General features: G+C 52.7%; 1 protein-coding gene across 2 annotated transcripts in view; it reads left to right on the top strand.

Moving 5' to 3' along the window:
• The first annotated feature begins 5,299 nt into the window (after window positions 1–5,299).
• LOC116957717 (uncharacterized) overlaps window positions 5,300–20,255 on the top strand; it is an 86,011-nt gene continuing 71,055 nt past the window's right edge. Inside the window, exons 1-2 of one of the 2 annotated variants that reach the window (XM_076057537.1) lie at window positions 5,300–11,033; window positions 14,056–14,109. In XM_076057537.1, coding sequence (XP_075913652.1) covers window positions 9,230–11,033; window positions 14,056–14,109 — 1,858 coding nt within the window. In that variant the 5' untranslated portion in view covers window positions 5,300–9,229. The remainder of the gene's footprint in view (window positions 11,034–14,055; window positions 14,110–20,255) is intronic. The other variant, XM_032980038.2, reaches the window with a different exon arrangement.

A 20,255-nucleotide genomic window follows, 5' to 3' on the forward strand; every position in this document is an offset into this window, starting at 1 on the left:
GTATGAGTAAGTGAGTGTATGAGTGAGTGAGTGTATGAGTGAGTGTGTGAGTGAGTGTGTGAGTGAGTGTATGAGTGAGTGTATGAGTGAGTGAGTGTATGAGTGTGTGAGTGTATGAGTGTGTGAGTGTATGAGTGTGTAAGTGAGTCTGTCAGACTCACACATTCCTGAGACCTCGTTTCTCTGTAACTGCATGGAATACCACACGTGGCATCTCTCTCTGTCTCTTTCTCTCTCCCTCTGTCTCCCTGTCTGTCTCTGTCTTTCTCTGTGGTTGTTGTCGAAGGAAGAGAGACAGGGTGAGAGACAGGGGGAGAGAGAGAGACGGGGTAAGAGACAGGGTGAGGGAGAGAGAGACAGGGAGAGAGAGAGACAGGGTCAGAGAGACAGGGTGAGAGAGAGACAGGGTGAGAGACAGGGAGAGAGAGAGAGACAGGGTGAGAGAGAGACAGGGTGAGAGAGACAGGGTGAGAGAGAGACAGGGTGAGAGAGAGAGACAGGGTGAGAGAGAGACAGGGTGAGAGAGAGAGACAGGGTGAGAGAGAGACAGGGTGAGAGACAGGGAGAGAGAGACAGGGTGAGAGAGACAGGGAGAGAGAGAGACAGGGTGAGAGAGAGACAGGGTGAGAGAGAGACAGGGTGAGAGAGAGAGACAGGGTGAGGGAGAGACAGGGTGAGAGAGACAGGGTGAGAGAGACAGGGTGAGAGAGAGACAGGGTGAGAGAGAGAGACAGGGAGAGAGAGAGACAGGGTGAGAGAGAGACAGGGTGAGAGTGAGACAGGGAGAGAGAGAGACAGGGTGAGAGAGAGACAGGGAGAGAGAGACAGGGTGAGAGAGAGACAGGGTGAGAGAGAGACAGGGTGAGAGAGAGACAGGGTGAGAGAGAGACAGGGTGAGAGAGAGACAGGGAGAGAGAGAGACAGGGTCAGAGAGACAGGGTGAGAGAGAGACAGGGTGAGAGAGAGACAGGGTGAGAGAGAGACAGGGAGAGAGAGAGACAGGGTGAGAGAGAGACAGGGTGAGAGAGAGACAGGGAGAGAGAGAGACAGGGAGAGAGAGAGACAGGGTGAGAGAGAGAGAGAGACAGGGTGAGAGAGAGACAGGGTGAGAGAGAGACAGGGTGAGAGAGAGACAGGGTGAGAGAGAGACAGGGTGAGAGAGAGAGACAGGGTGAGAGAGAGACAGGGTGAGAGAGAGACAGGGAGAGAGAGAGACAGGGAGAGAGAGAGACAGGGTGAGAGAGACAGGGTGAGAGAGAGAGAGAGACAGGGTGAGAGAGAGACAGGGTGAGAGAGAGACAGGGAGAGAGAGAGACAGGGTGAGAGAGAGACAGGGTGAGAGAGAGACAGGGTGAGAGAGAGACAGGGTGAGAGAGAGACAGGGAGAGAGAGAGACAGGGTCAGAGAGACAGGGTGAGAGAGAGACAGGGTGAGAGAGAGACAGGGTGAGAGAGACAGGGTGAGAGAGAGACAGGGTGAGAGAGAGACAGGGTGAGAGAGAGACAGGGTGAGAGAGACAGGGAGAGAGAGAGACAGGGTGAGAGAGACAGGGAGAGAGAGACAGGATGAGAGAGAGACAGGGTGAGAGAGAGACAGGGTGAGAGAGAGACAGGGTGAGAGAGAGACAGGGTGAGAGAGAGACAGGGTGAGAGAGAGACAGGGTGAGAGAGAGACAGGGTGAGAGAGAGACAGGGTGAGAGAGACAGGGTGAGAGAGAGACAGGGTGAGAGAGAGACAGGGAGAGAGAGAGACAGGGTGAGAGAGAGAGACAGGGTGAGAGAGAGACAGGGTGAGAGACAGGGAGAGAGAGAGACAGGGTGAGAGAGAGACAGGGTGAGAGAGAGACAGGGTGGGAGAGAGACAGGGTGAGAGAGAGACAGGGTGAGAGAGAGACAGGGTGAGAGAGACAGGGAGAGAGAGAGACAGGGTGAGAGAGAGACAGGGTGAGAGAGAGACAGGGAGAGAGAGAGACAGGGTGAGAGAGAGACAGGGTGAGAGAGAGACAGGGAGAGAGAGAGACAGGGTGAGAGAGAGACAGGGAGAGAGAGAGACAGGGTGAGAGAGAGACAGGGTGAGAGAGACAGGGAGAGAGAGAGACAGGGTGAGAGAGAGACAGGGTGAGAGAGACAGGGAGAGAGAGAGACAGGGTGAGAGAGAGACAGGGTGAGAGAGAGACAGGGAGAGAGAGAGACAGGGTGAGAGAGAGACAGGGTGAGAGAGACAGGGAGAGAGAGAGAGACAGGATGAGAGAGAGACAGGGTGAGAGAGACAGGGTGAGAGAGAGAGACAGGGTGAGAGAGAGACAGGGTGAGAGAGAGACAGGGTGAGAGAGACAGGGTGAGAGAGAGACAGGGTGAGAGAGAGACAGGGTGAGAGAGAGACAGGGTGAGAGAGAGACAGGGTGAGAGAGACAGGGTGAGAGAGAGACAGGGTGAGAGAGAGACAGGGAGAGAGAGAGACAGGGAGAGAGAGAGACAGGGTGAGAGAGAGACAGGGTGAGAGAGAGACAGGGAGAGAGAGACAGGGTGAGAGACAGGGTGAGAGACAGGGTGAGAGAGAGACAGGGTGAGAGACAGGGTGAGAGAGAGACAGGGTGAGAGACAGGGTGAGAGAGAGACAGGGTGAGAGAGAGACAGGGTGAGAGACAGGGTGAGAGACAGGGTGAGAGAGAGACAGGGTGAGAGACAGACAGGGTGAGAGAGAGAGACAGGGAGGCAGAGAGACAGAGGGAGAGAGAGAGACAGGGTGAGAGAGAGACAGGGTGAGAGAGAGACAGGGTGAGAGAGAGACAGGGTGAGAGAGAGAGACAGGGTGAGAGTGAGACAGGGAGAGAGAGAGACAGGGTGAGAGAGAGAGAGAGACAGGGTGAGAGAGAGACAGGGAGAGAGAGAGACAGGGAGAGAGAGACAGGGTGAGAGAGAGACAGGGTGAGAGAGAGACAGGGTGAGAGAGACAGGGTGAGAGAGAGACAGGGTGAGAGAGACAGGGTGAGAGAGACAGGGTGAGAGAGAGACAGGGGGAGAGAGAGACAGGGTGAGAGAGAGACAGGGAGAGAGAGAGACAGGGTGAGAGAGAGACAGGGTGAGAGAGACAGGGTGAGAGAGACAGGGTGAGAGAGAGACAGGGGGAGAGAGAGACAGGGTGAGAGAGAGACAGGGAGAGAGAGAGACAGGGTGAGAGAGAGACAGGGTGAGAGAGAGACAGGGTGAGAGAGAGACAGGGAGAGAGAGAGACAGGGAGAGAGAGAGACAGGGTGAGAGTGAGACAGGGAGAGAGAGAGACAGGGAGAGAGAGAGACAGGGTGAGAGAGAGACAGGGTGAGAGAGACAGGGAGAGAGAGACAGGGTGAGAGAGACAGGGAGAGAGACAGGGTGAGAGAGAGACAGGGAGAGAGACAGGGTGAGAGAGAGACAGGGTGAGAGAGAGACAGAGTGAGAGAGACAGGGAGAGAGACAGGGTGAGAGAGAGACAGGGAGAGAGACAGGGTGAGAGAGAGACAGGGTGAGAGAGAGACAGAGTGAGAGAGACAGGGAGAGAGACAGGGAGAGAGAGAGACAGGGTGAGAGTGAGACAGGGAGAGAGAGAGACAGGGAGAGAGAGAGACAGGGAGAGAGACAGACAGGGTGAGAGAGACAGGGAGAGAGAGAGACAGGGAGAGAGACAGACAGGGTGAGAGAGACAGGGAGAGAGACAGGGTGAGAGAGAGACAGGGAGAGAGACAGGGTGAGAGAGAGACAGGGTGAGAGAGAGACAGAGTGAGAGAGACAGGGAGAGAGACAGGGTGAGAGAGAGACAGGGTGAGAGAGAGACAGGGTGAGAGTGAGACAGGGAGAGAGAGAGACAGGGAGAGAGAGAGACAGGGTGAGAGAGAGACAGGGTGAGAGAGAGACGGGGTGAGAGAGACGGGGTGAGAGAGACAGGGTGAGAGAGAGAGACGGGGTGATGGTGTTACAGGGTGATGATGTTTCAGGGGGTGTGAGAGAGACGGGGTGATGATGTTATAGGGGGTGTGAGAGACGGGGTGATGGTGTTACAGGGTGTGTGAGAGAGACGGGGTGATGATGTTATAGGGGGTGTGAGAGACGGGGTGATGGTGTTACAGGGTGTGTGAGAGAGACGGGGTGATGGTGATACAGGGTGTGTGAGAGAGACGGGGTGATGGTGTTACAGGGTGTGTGAGAGAGACGGGGTGATGGTGTTACAGGGTGATGATGTTTCAGGGGGTGTGAGAGAGACGGGGTGATGATGTTTCAGGGTGTGTGAGAGAGACGGGGTGATGATGTTTCAGGGGGTGTGAGAGACGGGGTGATGGTGTTACAGGGTGATGATGTTTCAGGGGGTGTGAGAGAGACGGGGTGATGATGTTTCAGGGTGTGTGAGAGAGACGGGGTGATGATGTTTCAGGGTGTGTGAGAGAGACGGGGTGATGATGTTTCAGGGGGTGTGAGTGAGACGGGGTGATGATGTTTCAGGGTGTGTGAGAGAGACGGGGTGATGATGTTTCAGGGTGTGTGAGAGAGACGGGGTGATGATGTTTCAGGGTGTGTGAGAGAGACGGGGTGATGATGTTTCAGGGGGTGTGAGAGAGACGGGGTGATGATGTTTCAGGGGGTGTGAGTGAGACGGGGTGATGATGTTTCAGGGTGTGTGAGAGAGACGGGGTGATGATGTTTCAGGGTGTGTGAGAGAGACGGGGTGATGATGTTTCAGGGTGTGTGAGAGAGACGGGGTGATGATGTTTCAGGGGGTGTGAGAGAGACGGGGTGATGATGTTTCAGGGGGTGTGAGAGAGACGGGGTGATGATGTTACAGGGTGTGTGAGAGAGACGGGGTGATGATGTTTCAGGGGGTGTGAGAGAGACGGGGTGATGATGTTTCAGGGGGTGTGAGTGAGACGGGGTGATGGTGTTACAGGGGGTGTGAGAGACGGGGTGATGGTGTTACAGGGTGATGATGTTTCAGGGGGTGTGAGTGAGACGGGGTGATGGTGTTACAGGGTGTGTGAGAGAGACGGGGTGATGATGTTACAGGGTGTGTGAGAGAGACGGGGTGATGATGTTATAGGGGGTGTGAGAGACGGGGTGATGATGTTTCAGGGTGTGTGAGAGAGACGGGGTGATGATGTTTCAGGGTGTGTGAGAGAGACGGGGTGATGATGTTTCAGGGTGATGATGTTTCAGGGGGTGTGAGTGAGACGGGGTGATGGTGATACAGGGTGATGATGTTTCAGGGGGTGTGAGTGAGACGGGGTGATGGTGTTACAGGGTGTGAGAGAGAGACGGGGTGATGGTGTTACAGGGTGTGAGAGAGAGACGGGGTGATGATGTTTCAGGGTGATGATGTTTCAGGGGGTGTGAGTGAGACGGGTTAAGGGGCGTGGTCTTGGAAGTTGTTCAGCAGCGGCTGAGCGGCATTCACTACAGCAGCAGTAACAGCAGCAGCAGTAGTAGCAGCAGTAGTTGTAGTAGTTGTAGTATCAGCAGTAGTATCAGCAGCAGTAGTATCAGCAGCAGTAGTATCAGCAGTAGTATCAGCAGCAGTAGTAGTAGCAGTAGTAGTATCAGCAGCAGTATCAGCAGTAGTAGTATCAGTAGTAGTATCAGCAGCAGTAGTATCAGTAGTAGTATCAGTAGTAGTATCAGCAGCAGTAGTATCAGTAGTAGTATCAGTAGTAGTATCAGCAGCAGTAGTATCAGTAGTAGTATCAGTAGTAGTATCAGCAGCAGTAGTATCAGCAGTAGTAGTATCAGTAGTAGTATCAGCAGCAGTAGTATCAGCAGTAGTAGTAACAGCAGCAGTAGTAGTAGTATCAGTAGTAGTATCAGCAGCAGCAGTAGTATCAGTAGTAGTATCAGTAGTAGTATCAGCAGTAGTATCAGCAGCAGTAGTATCAGCAGTAGTAGTATCAGTAGTAGTAGTATCAGCAGTAGTAGTATCTGTAGTAGTATCAGCAGCAGCAGTAGTATCAGTAGTAGCAGTAGTAGTAGCAGTAGTAGCAGTAGTAATAGTGGTAGTACCAGTACTAGTAGTTCCAGTAGTAGTAGTACCACAAGCTACAAAGTAGTACCAGTAGTAGTAGTGGTAGTACCTGCAGTAGTAGTAGTACCACCAGCTACCAGTAGTACCAGTAGCAGCAGTAGTAGTAGTACCAGTACTAGTAGTACCAGTAGTAGTACCACCAGCTACCAGTAGCACCAATAGTAGTACCAGTAGTAGTAGTGGTAGTATCAGTCGTAGTAGTGGTAGTAGTAGTACCACCAGCTACCAGTAGTAGTAGTACCTCCAGTAGTAGTACCACCAGCTACCAGTAGCACCAATAGTAGTTGCAGGAGTAGTACTACCAGCTACTAGTAGTACCAGTAGTAGTAGTACCACCAGCTACCAGTAGCACCAGTAGTAGTAGTGGTAGTACCACCAGCTACCAGTAGCACCAGTAGTAGTAGTGGTAGTACCACCAGCTACCAGTAGCACCAGTAGTAGTAGTGGTAGTACCACCAGCTACCAGTAGCACCAGTAGTAGCAGTACCACCAGCTACCAGTAGCACCAGTAGTAGTAGTGGTAGTACCACCAGCTACCAGTAGCACCAGTAGTAGTAGTGGTAGTACCACCAGCTACCAGTAGCACCAGTAGTAGTAGTGGTAGTACCACCAGCTACCAGTAGCACCAGTAGTAGTAGTGGTAGAACCACCAGCTACCAGTAGCACCAATAGTAGTTGCAGGAGTAGTACTACCAGCTACTAGTAGTACCAGTAGTAGTAGTACCACCAGCTACCAGTAGCACCAGTAGTAGTAGTAGTACCACCAGCTACCAGTAGCACCAGTAGTAGTAGTACTGCAGCTACCAGTAGCACCAGTAGTAGTAGTACCACCAGCTACCAGTAGCACCAGTAGTAGTAGTGGTAGTACCACCAGCTACCAGTAGCACCAGTAGTAGTAGTGGTAGTACCACCAGCTACCAGTAGCACCAGTAGTAGTAGTGGTAGTACCACCAGCTACCAGTAGCACCAGTAGTAGCAGTACCACCAGCTACCAGTAGCACCAGTAGTAGTAGTACTGCAGCTACCAGTAGCACCAGTAGTAGCAGTACCACCAGCTACCAGTAGCACCAGTAGTAGTACCGCTAGTAGTACCGCAGTAGTAGTACCGCAGGTACCTGTACCAGTAGTAGTAGTAGTAGTATTACCGCAGGTAGTGGTAGTAGTACCGCAGGTACCTGTACCAGTAGTAGTAGTAGTAGTATTACCGCAGGTAGTGGTAGTAGTACCGCAGGTACCTGTACCACCAGTAGTAGTAGTGGTAGTAGTACCGCAGTAGTAGTAGTAGTACCGCAGTAGTAGTAGTACCACAGTAGTAGTGGTAGTAGTAGTGGTAGTAGTAGTGGTAGTAGTACCGCTAGTAGTAGTACCGCAGGTAGTAGTAGTAGTACCACAGTAGTAGTGGTAGTAGTACCGCTAGTAGTAGTACCACAGTAGTAGTAGTAGTACCGCTAGTAGTAGTAGTACCGCTAGTAGTAGTACCACAGTAGTAGTAGTAGTACCGCTAGTAGTAGTACCACAGTAGTAGTAGTAGTACCGCTAGTAGTAGTAGTACCGCTAGTAGTAGTACCACAGTAGTAGTAGTAGTACCGCTAGTAGTAGTACCACAGTAGTAGTAGTAGTAGTACCGCTAGTAGTAGTACCGCTAGTAGTAGTAGTAGTACCGCTAGTAGTACCGATAGTAGTAGTAGTACCACAGTAGTAGTAGTACCACAGTAGTAGTAGTACCGCTAGTAGTACCGCTAGTAGTACCGCTAGTAGTAGTACCGCTAGTAGTAGTAGTACCACAGTAGTAGTAGTACCGCTAGTAGTAGTAGTACCGCTAGTAGTACCGCTAGTAGTAGTAGTACCGCTAGTAGTACCGCTAGTAGTACCGCTAGTAGTAGTACCGCTAGTAGTAGTAGTACCACAGTAGTAGTAGTACCGCTAGTAGTACCGCTAGTAGTAGTACCGCTAGTAGTAGTAGTACCGCTAGTAGTACCGCTAGTAGTAGTAGTACCGCTAGTAGTAGTAGTACCACAGTAGTAGTAGTACCGCTAGTAGTACCGCTAGTAGTAGTAGTACCACAGTAGTAGTAGTACCGCTAGTAGTAGTAGTACCGCTAGTAGTACCGCTAGTAGTACCGCTAGTAGTAGTAGTACCGCTAGTAGTACCACAGTAGTAGTAGTAGTACCGCTAGTAGTACCACAGTAGTAGTAGTAGTACCGCTAGTAGTAGTAGTACCACAGTAGTAGTAGTACCACAGTAGTAGTAGTACCGCTAGTAGTACCGCTAGTAGTAGTACCGCTAGTAGTAGTACCACAGTAGTAGTACCGCTAGTAGTAGTACCACAGTAGTAGTACCGCTAGTAGTAGTACCGCTAGTAGTACCGCTAGTAGTACCACAGTAGTAGTACCGCTAGTAGTACCGCTAGTAGTAGTACCACAGTAGTAGTAGTAGTACCGCTAGTAGTACCGCTAGTAGTAGTAGTACCGCTAGTAGTACCGCTAGTAGTAGTACTACAGTAGTAGTAGTACCTCAGTAATAGTAGTACCACAGTAGCAGTAGTACCTCAGTAATAGTAGTACCACAGTAGTAGTACCGCTAGTAGTAGTACCACAGTAGTAATAGTAGTACCGCTAGTAGTACCGCTTGTAGTAGTACCGCTAGTAGTAGTACCGCTAGTAGTAGTACCACAGTAGCAGTAGTACCTCAGTAATAGTAGTACCACAGTAGTAGTACTGCAGTAGTAGTACCGCTAGTAGTAGTACCACAGTAGTACCGCTATTAGTACCGCTAGTAGTACCGCTAGTAGTACCACAGTAGTAGTACCACAGTAGTAGTAGTAGTACCACAGTAGTAGTAGTAGTACCACAGTAGTAGTAGTAGTACCTCAGTAATAGTAGCACCGCTAGTAGTAGTACCACAGTAGTAGTGGTAGTAGTACCGCTGGTAGTAGTACCGCTAGTAGTAGTACCACAGTAGTAGTAGTAGTACCGCTGGTAGTAGTACCACAGTAGTAGTAGTAGTACCACAGTGGTAGTAGTAGTAGCACCGCTAGTAGTAGTACCACAGTAGTAGTAGCACTGCTAGTAGTAGTACCACAGTAGTAGTAGCACTGCTAGTAGTAGTACCACAGTAGTACCGCCAGTAGTACCACAGTAGCAGTAGCACCGCCAGTGGTGGCACCGCACGTACCAGTGCACAGTCCAGGATGTTCGCTCCGCGCCGACTCGGCCCGCGGCCGGTCCCCGCCGCCTTCGCCCTGGTGGCTGCTGCGGCTGCGGCGGCTCTGCTGGCGATGGCGGCCGTGGCGGCGGCCCTGGTGGCGGCGGTCGCCGTGGAAACGGCGACGCTGAAGACCCCCGCCGGCGGCTACGGGCGGGACGCCGGGAGGAGTCCGGGCCTAGCGGGGAACAAGAAGCCTGCCGCAGCCTCCTCCTCCTCATCCGCCTCCTCATCCTCCTCCTCATCCGCCTCCTCCTCCGCCTCCGTTGGCGGCGTTGAGGGGCGAGCGGAGTGGCTTCTCCGATGGTCGCCGTCGGCCGCCGGGGGCTACGGGCGGGACGCCGGGAGGAGTCCGGGCCTAGCGGGGAACAAGAAGCCTGCCGCAGCCTCCTCCTCCTCATCCTCCTCATCCTCCTCCTCATCCTCCTCCTCCTCATCCTCCTCCAGGGTCATTGGCCTTAGAATCCGGGAGACGGCGGTGGGCGCTACCACCTCAGGAGGAGGTGGAGATGGACGAGGTGGACGAGGAGGAGGAGGAGGAGGAGGAGGAGGAGGAGGATCGAGGGCTACCGGGGACGAGACGGAGAACCCGGCGAGGCGTCCGGGTGTTGGGGCCGGGCGGGAAGTGGTGAAGAAGGCGAAGACGAAGCAGCAGCAGCAGCAGCAGCAGGAGGAGGTGGAGGTGGAGGAGGTGGAGGAGGAGGAGGTGGAGGAGCGGCCGAGAGAGACGCCGATGAAGAAGGCGGCGACGAAGATGAAGACGGTGGCAGGGGCCAGGAAGCCTCCGAAGAAATCGGTGGGCGGCGGCGGTGGTGGCGGTGGTGGAGTGGGGAAGAAGGCCGAGGCGGTGGTGGCCGAGGAGGCGGAGGTGGAGGTGGAGGCGGTGGAGGCGGAGGAGGTGGAGGCGGAGGAGGTGGTGGAGTCTCTGCGGGTGAAGACAGCGAAGCCGACGAAGCCGACGAAGCCGAAGCCGTCGCCTCAGAGGGCCGGCGCCGCTGGAGACACGAAGGCGGCCGCGGCGGCCGCGGGCGGAGTCAAGAAGCCTCCGAAGAAGGCTGAGGCGGTGGTGGCCGAGGAGGAGGAGGCGGTGGAGGAGGCGGTGGAGGCGGAGGAGGTGGTGGAGTCTCTGCGGGCGAAGACAGCGAAGCCGACGAAGCCGAAGCCGTCGCCTCAGAGGGCCGGCGCCGCTGGAGACACGAAGGCGGCTGCGGCCGCGGCCGCGGGCGGAGTCAAGAAGCCTCCGAAGAAGGCCGAGGCGGTGGTGGCCGAGGAGGAGGAGGCGGTGGAGGAGGCGGTGGAGGCGGTGGAGGAGGAGCGGCGGAGAGAGACGGCCGGGGGGAAGAAGGCGACTAAGACCAAGACCACGAAGGCGGCGGCGGCGGCCGGAAAACCTCCGAAGAAATCGGTCGGCGCGGGGGGCAAAGGCACAGCAGGCGGTGGTGGTGTGGGTAAGAAGGGCAAGGAGGAGGAGGAGGAGGAGGTGGACGAGGTGGACGAGGTGGAGGAGGTGGAGGAGCGGCGGAGAGAGAAGGCGACTAAGACCAAGACCACGAAGGCGGCGGCGGCGGCCGGGAAGGCTCCGAAGAAATCGGTCGCCGCGGGGGTGAAAGGCACAGCAGGTGGTGGTGGTGGTGGTGTGGGAAAGAAGGGCAAGGAGGAGGAGGAGGTGGACGAGGTGGACGAGGTGGACGAGGTGGAGGTGGTGGACGAGGAGGAGGAGGAGGAGGAGGAGGGGAGGAAGGGGAGGGGAGGAGGGGCGAAGGGGAAAGCGACGAAGGACAAAAAGAAAGGTAAAGTCCACGTGGTGTAGTGTATAGTGTAGTGTAGTGTGTAGTGTAGTGTGTAGTGTAGTGTGTAGTGTAGTGTATAGTGTAGTGTAGTGTGTAGTGTAGTGTGTAGTGTATAGTGTAGTGTAGTGTGTAGTGTAGTGTGTAGTGTGTAGTAGTGTATAGTGTAGTGTAGTGTGTAGTGTAGTGTGTAGTGTAGTGTAGTGTGTAGTGTAGTGTCGTGTGTAGTGTATAGTGTAGTAGTGTATAGTGTAGTGTGTAGTGTAGTGTGTAGTGTAGTGTGTAGTGTAGTGTATAGTGTAGTGTGTAGTGTAGTGTGTAGTGTAGTGTGTAGTGTATAGTGTAGTATAGTGTAGTGTGTAGTGTAGTGTGTAGTGTAGTGTAGTGTGTAGTGCAGTGTGTAGTGTAGTGTGTAGTGTAGTGTAGTGTGTAGTGTATAGTGTAGTTTATAGTGTAGTGTATAGTGTAGTGTATAGTGTAGTGTAGTGTGTAGTGATGTGGTGTGTTGTGTGTAGTGTAGTGTAGTGTGTAGTGTAGTGTGTAGTGTATAGTGTAGTCTAGTGTATAGTGTAGTGTGTAGTGTAGTGTGTAGTGTATAGTGTAGTGTATAGTGTAGTGTAGTGTGTAGTGTAGTGTAGTGTGTAGTGTATAGTATAGTGTAGTGTATAGTGTAGTGTATAGTGTAGTGTAGTGTGTAGTGTAGTGTGTAGTGTAGTGTGTAGTGTAGTGTGGTGTGTAGTGTAGTGTGTAGTGTAGTGTGTAGTGTAGTGTGTAGTGATGTGGTGTGTTGTGTGTTGTGGTGTGTAGTGTGGTGTAGTGTAGTGTGGTGTAGTGTAGTGTGGTGTGTAGTGTAGTGTAGTGTGTAGTGTAGTGTGTAGTGTAGTGTAGTGTGTAGTGTATAGTGTAGTGTGTAGTGTAGTGTATAGTGTAGTGTGTAGTGTAGTGTGTAGTGTAGTGTAGTGTGTAGTGTGGTGTAGTGTGTAGTGTATAGTGTAGTGTGTAGTGTAGTGTATAGTGTAGTGTATAGTGTAGTGTAGTGTGTAGTGTAGTGTGTAGTGTAGTGTGTAGTGTGTAGTGTAGTGTGTAGTGTAGTGTGTAGTGATGTAGTGTGGTGTTTAGTGTGGTGTGGTGTGTAGTGGTGTGTAGTGGTGTAGTGTTGTGTTGTTGTGGTGTAGTGTGTAGTGGTGTGTGTAGTGGTGTGTGTAGTGTGGTGTAGTGTGGTGTAGTGTATTGTTGTGGTGTAGTGTGGTGTAGTGTATTGTTGTGGTGTAGTGGTGTGTGTAGTGTAGTATAGTGGTGTGGTGTAGTGGTGTAGTGGTGTGTGATGTAGTGTGTAGTGGTGTAGTGTGTAGTGGTGTAGTGTGTTGTGTAGTGGTGTGTGGTGTAGTGTGTAGTGGTGTAGTGTGTAGTGGTGTAGTGGTGTGGTGTAGTGGTGTAGTGTAGTGTGCTTTAGTGTGCTGTAGTGTAGTGGTGTAGTGGTGTAGTGTGGTGTAGTGTGGTGTGTTGTGGTGTAGTGTAGTGGTGTAGTGGTGTGTGTAGTGTGGTGTGTTGTGGTGTTGTGTAGTGGTGTGTGTAGTGTAGTGTAGTGGTGTGTAGTGTGGTGTAGTGGTGTAGTGTGTGGTGTAGTGTGTAGTGGTGTGGTGTAGTGGTGTGTAGTGGTGTAGTGTAGTGTGTAGTGGTGTAGTGTAGTGGTGTAGTGTTGTGTTGTCGTGGGGTAGTGTGTAGTGGTGTAATGGTGTAGTGTGGTGTAGTGGTGTAGTGTAGTGTGGTGTAGTGTGGTGTAGTGGTGTAGTGTGGTGTAGTGTGGTGTGTTGTGGTGTAGTGTGGTGTAGTGTGGTGTGTTGTGGTGTAGTGTGGTGTGTTGTGGTGTAGTGTAGTGGGGTGTGTAGTGTGGTGTGGTGTGTTGTGGTGTGTGTAGTCGTGTGTGTTGTGGTGTAGTGGTGTGTAGTGTGGTGTAGTTGGGTTGTGTAGTGTGGTGTAGTGTAGTGGTGTAGTGGTGTGTTGTGGTGTAGTGGTGTGTAGTGTGGTGTAGTGTGGTGTGTTGTGGTGTAGTGTGGTCGTGTTGTGGTGTAGTGTGGTGTGTTGTGGTGTAGTGTAGTGGGGTGTGTAGTGTGGTGTGGTGTGTTGTGGTGTGTGTAGTCGTGTGTGTTGTGGTGTAGTGGTGTGTAGTGTGGTGTAGTTGGGTTGTGTAGTGTGTTGTGGTGTAGTGGTGTGTAGTGTGGTGTAGTGGTGTAGTGTAGTGTAGTGGTGTAGTGTGGTGTAGTGTTGAGTGTGTTGTGGTGTAGTGTAGTGGTGTAGTGTGGTGTAGTGGTGTGTGGTGTGGTGTAGTGTAGTGGTGTAGTGGTGTGTGTTGTAGTGTTGTGTTGTGGTGTGTTGTGGTGCAGTGTGGTGTAGTGGGGTAGTGGTGTGTGGTGTAGTGTAGTGGTGTAATGGGGTAGTGTGTTGTGGGGTGTTGTGGTGTGTCTGGGAGTGGTAGTGTAGTGGTGTACAGTGTAGTAGTGTACAGTGTAGTAGTGTACAGTGTAGTAGTGTACAGTGTAGTAGTGTATAGTGTAGTGTATAGTGTAGTAGTGGTGTATAGTGTAGTAGTGGTGTATAGTGTAGTGTATAGTGTAGTAGTGTATAGTGTAGTAGTGTATAGTGTAGTGTATATTGTATTAGTGTATATGTAGTAGTGTATAGTGTAGTAGTGTATAGTGTAGTGTATAGTGTAGTGTATAGTGTAGTAGTGTATAGTGTAGTAGTGTATAGTGTAGTAGTGTAGTGTAGTAGTGTATAGTGTAGTGTATAGTGTAGTAGTGTATTGTGTAGTGTATAGTGTAGTAGTGTATATGTAGTAGTGTATAGTGTAGTAGTGTATAGTGCAGTGTAGTGTATAGTGTAGTAGTGTATAGTGTAGTAGTGTATAGTGCAGTGTAGTGTATAGTGTAGTGTATAGTGTAGTGTATAGTGTAGTGTATAGTGTAGTGTATAGTGTAGTGTATAGTGTATAGTGACCTGTTCATCGCTGTTGCCCCGCGTGTAGGAAACAAGCAGACGGGAGACTTCACCCACAACGGGAAAATCCGCAAGGGACAGAGTGAGTCCAGACGTCCACACTGAGACTCCCACAGGGTTCAGTGTCAATCACTGAGGCTCACAGAGCCAGACTAAGACTCCCACAGGGTTCAGTGTTAATCACTGAGGCTCACAGAGGCAGACTGAGGCTCCCACAGGGTTCAGTGTCAATCACTGGGGAGACTCACAGAGCCAGACTAAGGCTCCCACAGGGTTCAGTGTTAATCACTGAGGCTCACAGAGCCAGACTAAGACTCCCACAGGGTTCAGTGTCAATCACTGAGGCTCACAGAGCCAGACTAAGGCTCCCACAGGGTTCACTGTTAATCACTAAGGCTCCCACAGGGTTCAGTGTTAATCACTGAGGCTCACAGAGCCAGACTAAGGCTCCCACAGGGTTCAGTGTTAATCACTGGGGAGACTCACAGAGCCAGACTAAGGCTCCCACAGGGTTCAGTGTTAATCACTGAGACTCCCACAGGGTTCAGTGTTAATCACTGAGACTCACAGAGCCAGACTGAGGCTCCCACAGGGTTCAGTGTTAATCAGTGAGGCTCACAGAGTCAGACTAAGGCTCCCACAGGGTTCAGTGTTAATCACTGAGGCTCACAGAGCCAGACTAAGGCTCCCACAGGGTTCAGTGTTAATCACGGAGACTCACAGAGCCAGACTAAGACTCCCACAGGGTTCAGTGTTAATCACTGAGACTCACAGAGCCAGACTAAGGCTCCCACAGGGTTCAGTGTTAATCACTGAGACTCACAGAGCCAGACTAAGGCTCCCACATGGTTCAGTGTTAATCAGTGAGACTCACAGAGCCAGACTAAGGCTCCCACAGGGTTCAGTGTCAATCACTGAGGCTCACAGAGCCAGACTAAGGCTCCCACAGGGTTCAGTGTTAATCACTGAGGCTCACAGAGCCAGACTAAGGCTCCCACAGGGTTCAGTGTTAATCACGGAGACTCACAGAGCCAGACTAAGACTCCCACAGGGTTCAGTGTTAATCACTGAGACTCACAGAGCCAGACTAAGGCTCCCACAGGGTTCAGTGTTAATCACTGAGACTCACAGAGCCAGACTAAGGCTCCCACATGGTTCAGTGTTAATCACTGGGGAGACTCACAGAGCCAGACTAAGGCTCCCACAGGGTTCAGTGTTAATCACTGAGACTCACAGAGCCAGACTAAGGCTCCCACAGGGTTCAGTGTTAATCACTGGGGAGACTCACAGAGACAGACTAAGGCTCCCACAGGGTTCAGTGTTAATCAGTGAAACTCACAGAGCCAGACTAAGGCTCCCACAGGGTTCAGTGTTAATCACTGAGGCTCACAGAGCCAGACTAAGGCTCCCACAGGGTTCAGTGTTAATCACTGAGGCTCACAGAGCCAGACTAAGGTTCCCACAGGGTTCAGTGTTAATCACTGAGGCTCACAGAGCCAGACTAAGGCTCCCACAGGGTTCAGTGTTAATCACTGAGGCTCACAGAGCCAGACTAAGGCTCCCACAGGGTTCAGTGTTAATCACTGAGGCTCACAGAGCCAGACTAAGGCTCCCACAGGGTTCAGTGTCAATCACTGAGGCTCACAGAGCCAGACTGAGGCTCCCATAGGGTTCAGTGTTAATCACTGGGGAGACTCACAGAGCCAGACTAAGGCTCCCACAGGGTTCAGTGTTAATCACTGAGGCTCACAGAGCCAGACTAAGACTCCCACAGGGTTCAGTGTTAATCACTGAGGCTCACAGAGCCAGACTAAGGCTCCCACAGGGTTCAGTGTTAATCACTGAGGCTCACAGAGCCAGACTAAGGCTCCCACAGGGTTCAGTGTTAATCACTGAGGCTCACAGAGCCAGACTAAGGCTCCCACAGGGTTCAGTGTTCATCACTGTATGTATGCTACCATCATCATCAGCATCTGCAGCATCTTCAAGGGCCACGTGATCAGCAAACGGCGTCAACACCACCCATCAGCTCATTCTGTCAATGCTGCCTTTGTTTAAAGTACATAGAGCTCCTCTCTCGTACTCAACTCTCTCTCTCTGTCTCTCTGTCTCTCTCTGTGTCTCTCTGTCTCTCTCTCTGTCTCTCTGTCTCACTCAACTCTCTCTCTGTCTCTCTCTCTCTCTGTGTCTTTCTCTGTGTCTCTCTCTGTCTCTCTGTCTCTGTGTCTCTCTCTCTCTGTCTGTCTCTGTGTCTCTGTCTCTCTGTCTCTCTGTCTCTGTGTCTTTCTCTGTGTCTCTCTCTGTCTCTCTGTCTCTGTGTCTCTCTCTCTGTCTGTCTCTGTGTCTCTGTCTCTCTGTCTCTCTCTCTCTCTCTTACTCAACTCTCTCTCTGTCTCTGTGTCTCTGTGTCTCTCTCTGTCTCTCTGTCTCTGTCTCACTCAACTCTCTCTGTCTCTGTGTCTCTGTCTCTGTGTCTCTCTCTCTCTCTGTCTCTCTGTCTCTGTGTCTCTGTCTCTGTGTCTCTCTCTGTCTCTGTGTCTCTGTGTCTCTCTCTGTCTCTCTGTCTCACTCAACTCTCTCTGTCTCTGTGTCTCTGTCTCTGTGTCTCTGTGTCTCTGTCTCACTCAACTCTCTCTCTCTCTGTCTTTCTCTGTCTCTGTGTCTCTCTCTGTCTCGGTGTCTCTCTGTCTCTGTGTCTCTGTCTCACTCAACTCTCTCTCTGTCTTTATGTCTTTGTGTCTCTCTCTGTCTCTCTCTCTGTGTGTCTCTCTCTGTGTCTCTCTGTCTCTCTCTCTGTCTCTCTCCACTCTATCTGTCTCTCTGTCTCTCTCTGTCTCTGTCTCTTCCTCTGTCTCTGTCTCTCTGTTTCTGTCTCTCTCTGTGTCTGTCTCTGTCTCTCCCTGTGTCTCTCTGTCTCTCTCTGTCTCTGTCTCTCTCTGTCTCTGTCTCCCTGTGTCTCTCTGTCTCTCTCTGTCTCTGTCTCTCTCTCTCTGTCCGTCTGTCTCACTCAACTCTCTCTCTGTCTCTGTCTCTCTCTGTCTCTCTGTCTCTCTCTGTCTCTCCCTCTGTCTCTGTCTCTCTGTCTCACTCAACTCTCTCTGTCTCTGTCTCTCTCTCTCTCTGTGTCTCTCTGTCTCTGTCTCTCTCTGTCTCTCTGTGTCTCTCTGTCTGTCTCTCTCTGTGTCTCCCTCTCTCTGTGTCTGTGTCTGTCTCTCCCCCACTCTCTCCCTCTGTCTCGCCACGTGCGTTACGAGCTGGCCAGTCCAGGCCATTAGATGAGCCTCAGCATTGACAGTGCAGTGTTTATACCACCCACCACTACCACCCACCACTACCACCCACCACTACCACCCACCACCCACCACTAGCATCCACCATTACCACCCACCAATACCACCCACCACTACCACCCACCACTACCACCCACCACTACCACCCACCACTACCACACACCACTACCACCCACCAATACCACCCACCACTACCACCCACCACTACCACCCACCACTACCACTACCACCCACCACTACCACCCACCACTACCACTACCACCCACCACTACCACCCACCACTACCACCCACCACTACCACCCACCACTACCACCCACCACTACCACCCACAACTACCACCCAGCACTACCACCCACCACTACCACCCACCACTACCACCCACCACTACCACTACCACCCACCACTACCACCCACCACTACCACTACCACCCACCACTACCACCCACCACTACCACCCACAACTACCACCCAGCACTACCACCCACCAATACCACCCACCACTACCACCCACCACTACCACCCACCACTACCACTACCACCCACCACTACTACTCACCACTACCACCCACCACTACCACCCACCAATACCACCCACAACTACCACCCACAACTACCACTACTACCGACCACTACCACCCACCACTACCACCCACCAATACCACCCACCACTACCACCCACCAATACCACCCACCACTACCACCCACCACTACCACCCACCACTACCACCCACCAATACCACCCACCACTACCACCCACAACTACCACCCACAACTACCACTACCACCCACCACTACCACTACTACCCACCACTACCACCCACCACTACCACCCACCAATACCACCCACCACTACCACCCACCAATGCCACCCACCACTACCACCCACCACTACCACCCACCATATACCACCCACCACTACCACCCACCACTACCACCCAAAACTACCACTACCACCCTCCACTACTACCCACCACAACCACCCACCACTACCACCCACCACTACCACTACTACCCACCACTACCACCCACCACTACCACCCACCAATACCACCCACCAATACCACCCACCACTACCACCCACAACTACCACTACCACCCACCACTACCACCCACCACTACCACTACTACCCACCACCCACCACTACCACCCACCACTACCACCCACCATATACCACCCACCACTACCACCCACCACTACCACTACCACCCACCACTACCACCCACCACTACCACCCACAACTACCACCCACAACTACCACCCAGCACTACCACCCACAACTACCACCCACCACTACCACCCACCACTACCACTACCACCCACCACTACCACCCACCACTACCACTACCACCCACCACTACCACCCACCACTACCACCCACAACTACCACCCAGCACTACCACCCACCAATACCACCCACCACTACCACCCACCACTACCACCCACCACTACCACTACCACCCACCACTACTACTCACCACTACCACCCACCACTACCACCCACCAATACCACCCACAACTACCACCCACAACTACCACTACTACCGACCACTACCACCCACCACTACCACCCACCAATACCACCCACCACTACCACCCACCAATACCACCCACCACTACCACCCACCACTACCACCCACCACTACCACCCACCAATACCACCCACCACTACCACCCACAACTACCACCCACAACTACCACTACCACCCACCACTACCACTACTACCCACCACTACCACCCACCACTACCACCCACCAATACCACCCACCACTACCACCCACCAATGCCACCCACCACTACCACCCACCACTACCACCCACCATATACCACCCACCACTACCACCCACCACTACCACCCAAAACTACCACTACCACCCTCCACTACTACCCACCACAACCACCCACCACTACCACCCACCACTACCACTACTACCCACCACTACCACCCACCACTACCACCCACCAATACCACCCACCAATACCACCCACCACTACCACCCACAACTACCACTACCACCCACCACTACCACCCACCACTACCACTACTACCCACCACCCACCACTACCACCCACCACTACCACCCACCATATACCACCCACCACTACCACCCACCACTACCACCCACCACTACCACCCAAAACTACCACTACCACCCTCCACTACTACCCACCACAACCACCCACCACTACCACCCACCACTACCACTACTACCCACCACTACCACCCACCACTACCACCCACCAATACCACCCACCAATACCACCCACCACTACCACCCACCACTACCACCCACCAATACCACCCACAACTACCACCCACAACTACCACTACTACCGACCACTACCACCCACCACTACCACCCACCAATACCACCCACCACTACCACCCACCAATACCACCCACCACTACCACCCACCACTACCACCCACCACTACCACCCACCAATACCACCCACCACTACCACCCACAACTACCACCCACAACTACCACTACCACCCACCACTACCACTACTACCCACCACAACCACCCACCACTACCACCCACCAATACCACCCACCACTACCACCCACCAATACCACCCACCACTACCACCCACCACTACCACCCACCATATACCACCCACCACTACCACCCACCACTACCACCCACCACTACCACCCAAAACTACCACTACCACCCTCCACTACTACCCACCACAACCACCCACCACTACCACCCACCACTACCACTACTACCCACCACTACCACCGACCACTACCACCCACCAATACCACCCACCACTACCACCCACAACTACCACTACCACCCACCACTACCACCCACCACTACCACTACTACCCACCACCCACCACTACCAACAACCACTACCACCCACCACTACCACCCACAACTACCATCCACCGCTACCACTACCACCCACAACTACCACTACCACC

Source organism: Petromyzon marinus, chromosome 83 (assembly GCF_048934315.1).
Source record: "Petromyzon marinus isolate PM22_M1 ecotype Great Lakes invasive population chromosome 83, UKy_Petmar_22M1.pri1.0, whole genome shotgun sequence".
Taxonomy (NCBI): Eukaryota; Metazoa; Chordata; class Hyperoartia; order Petromyzontiformes; family Petromyzontidae; genus Petromyzon; species Petromyzon marinus.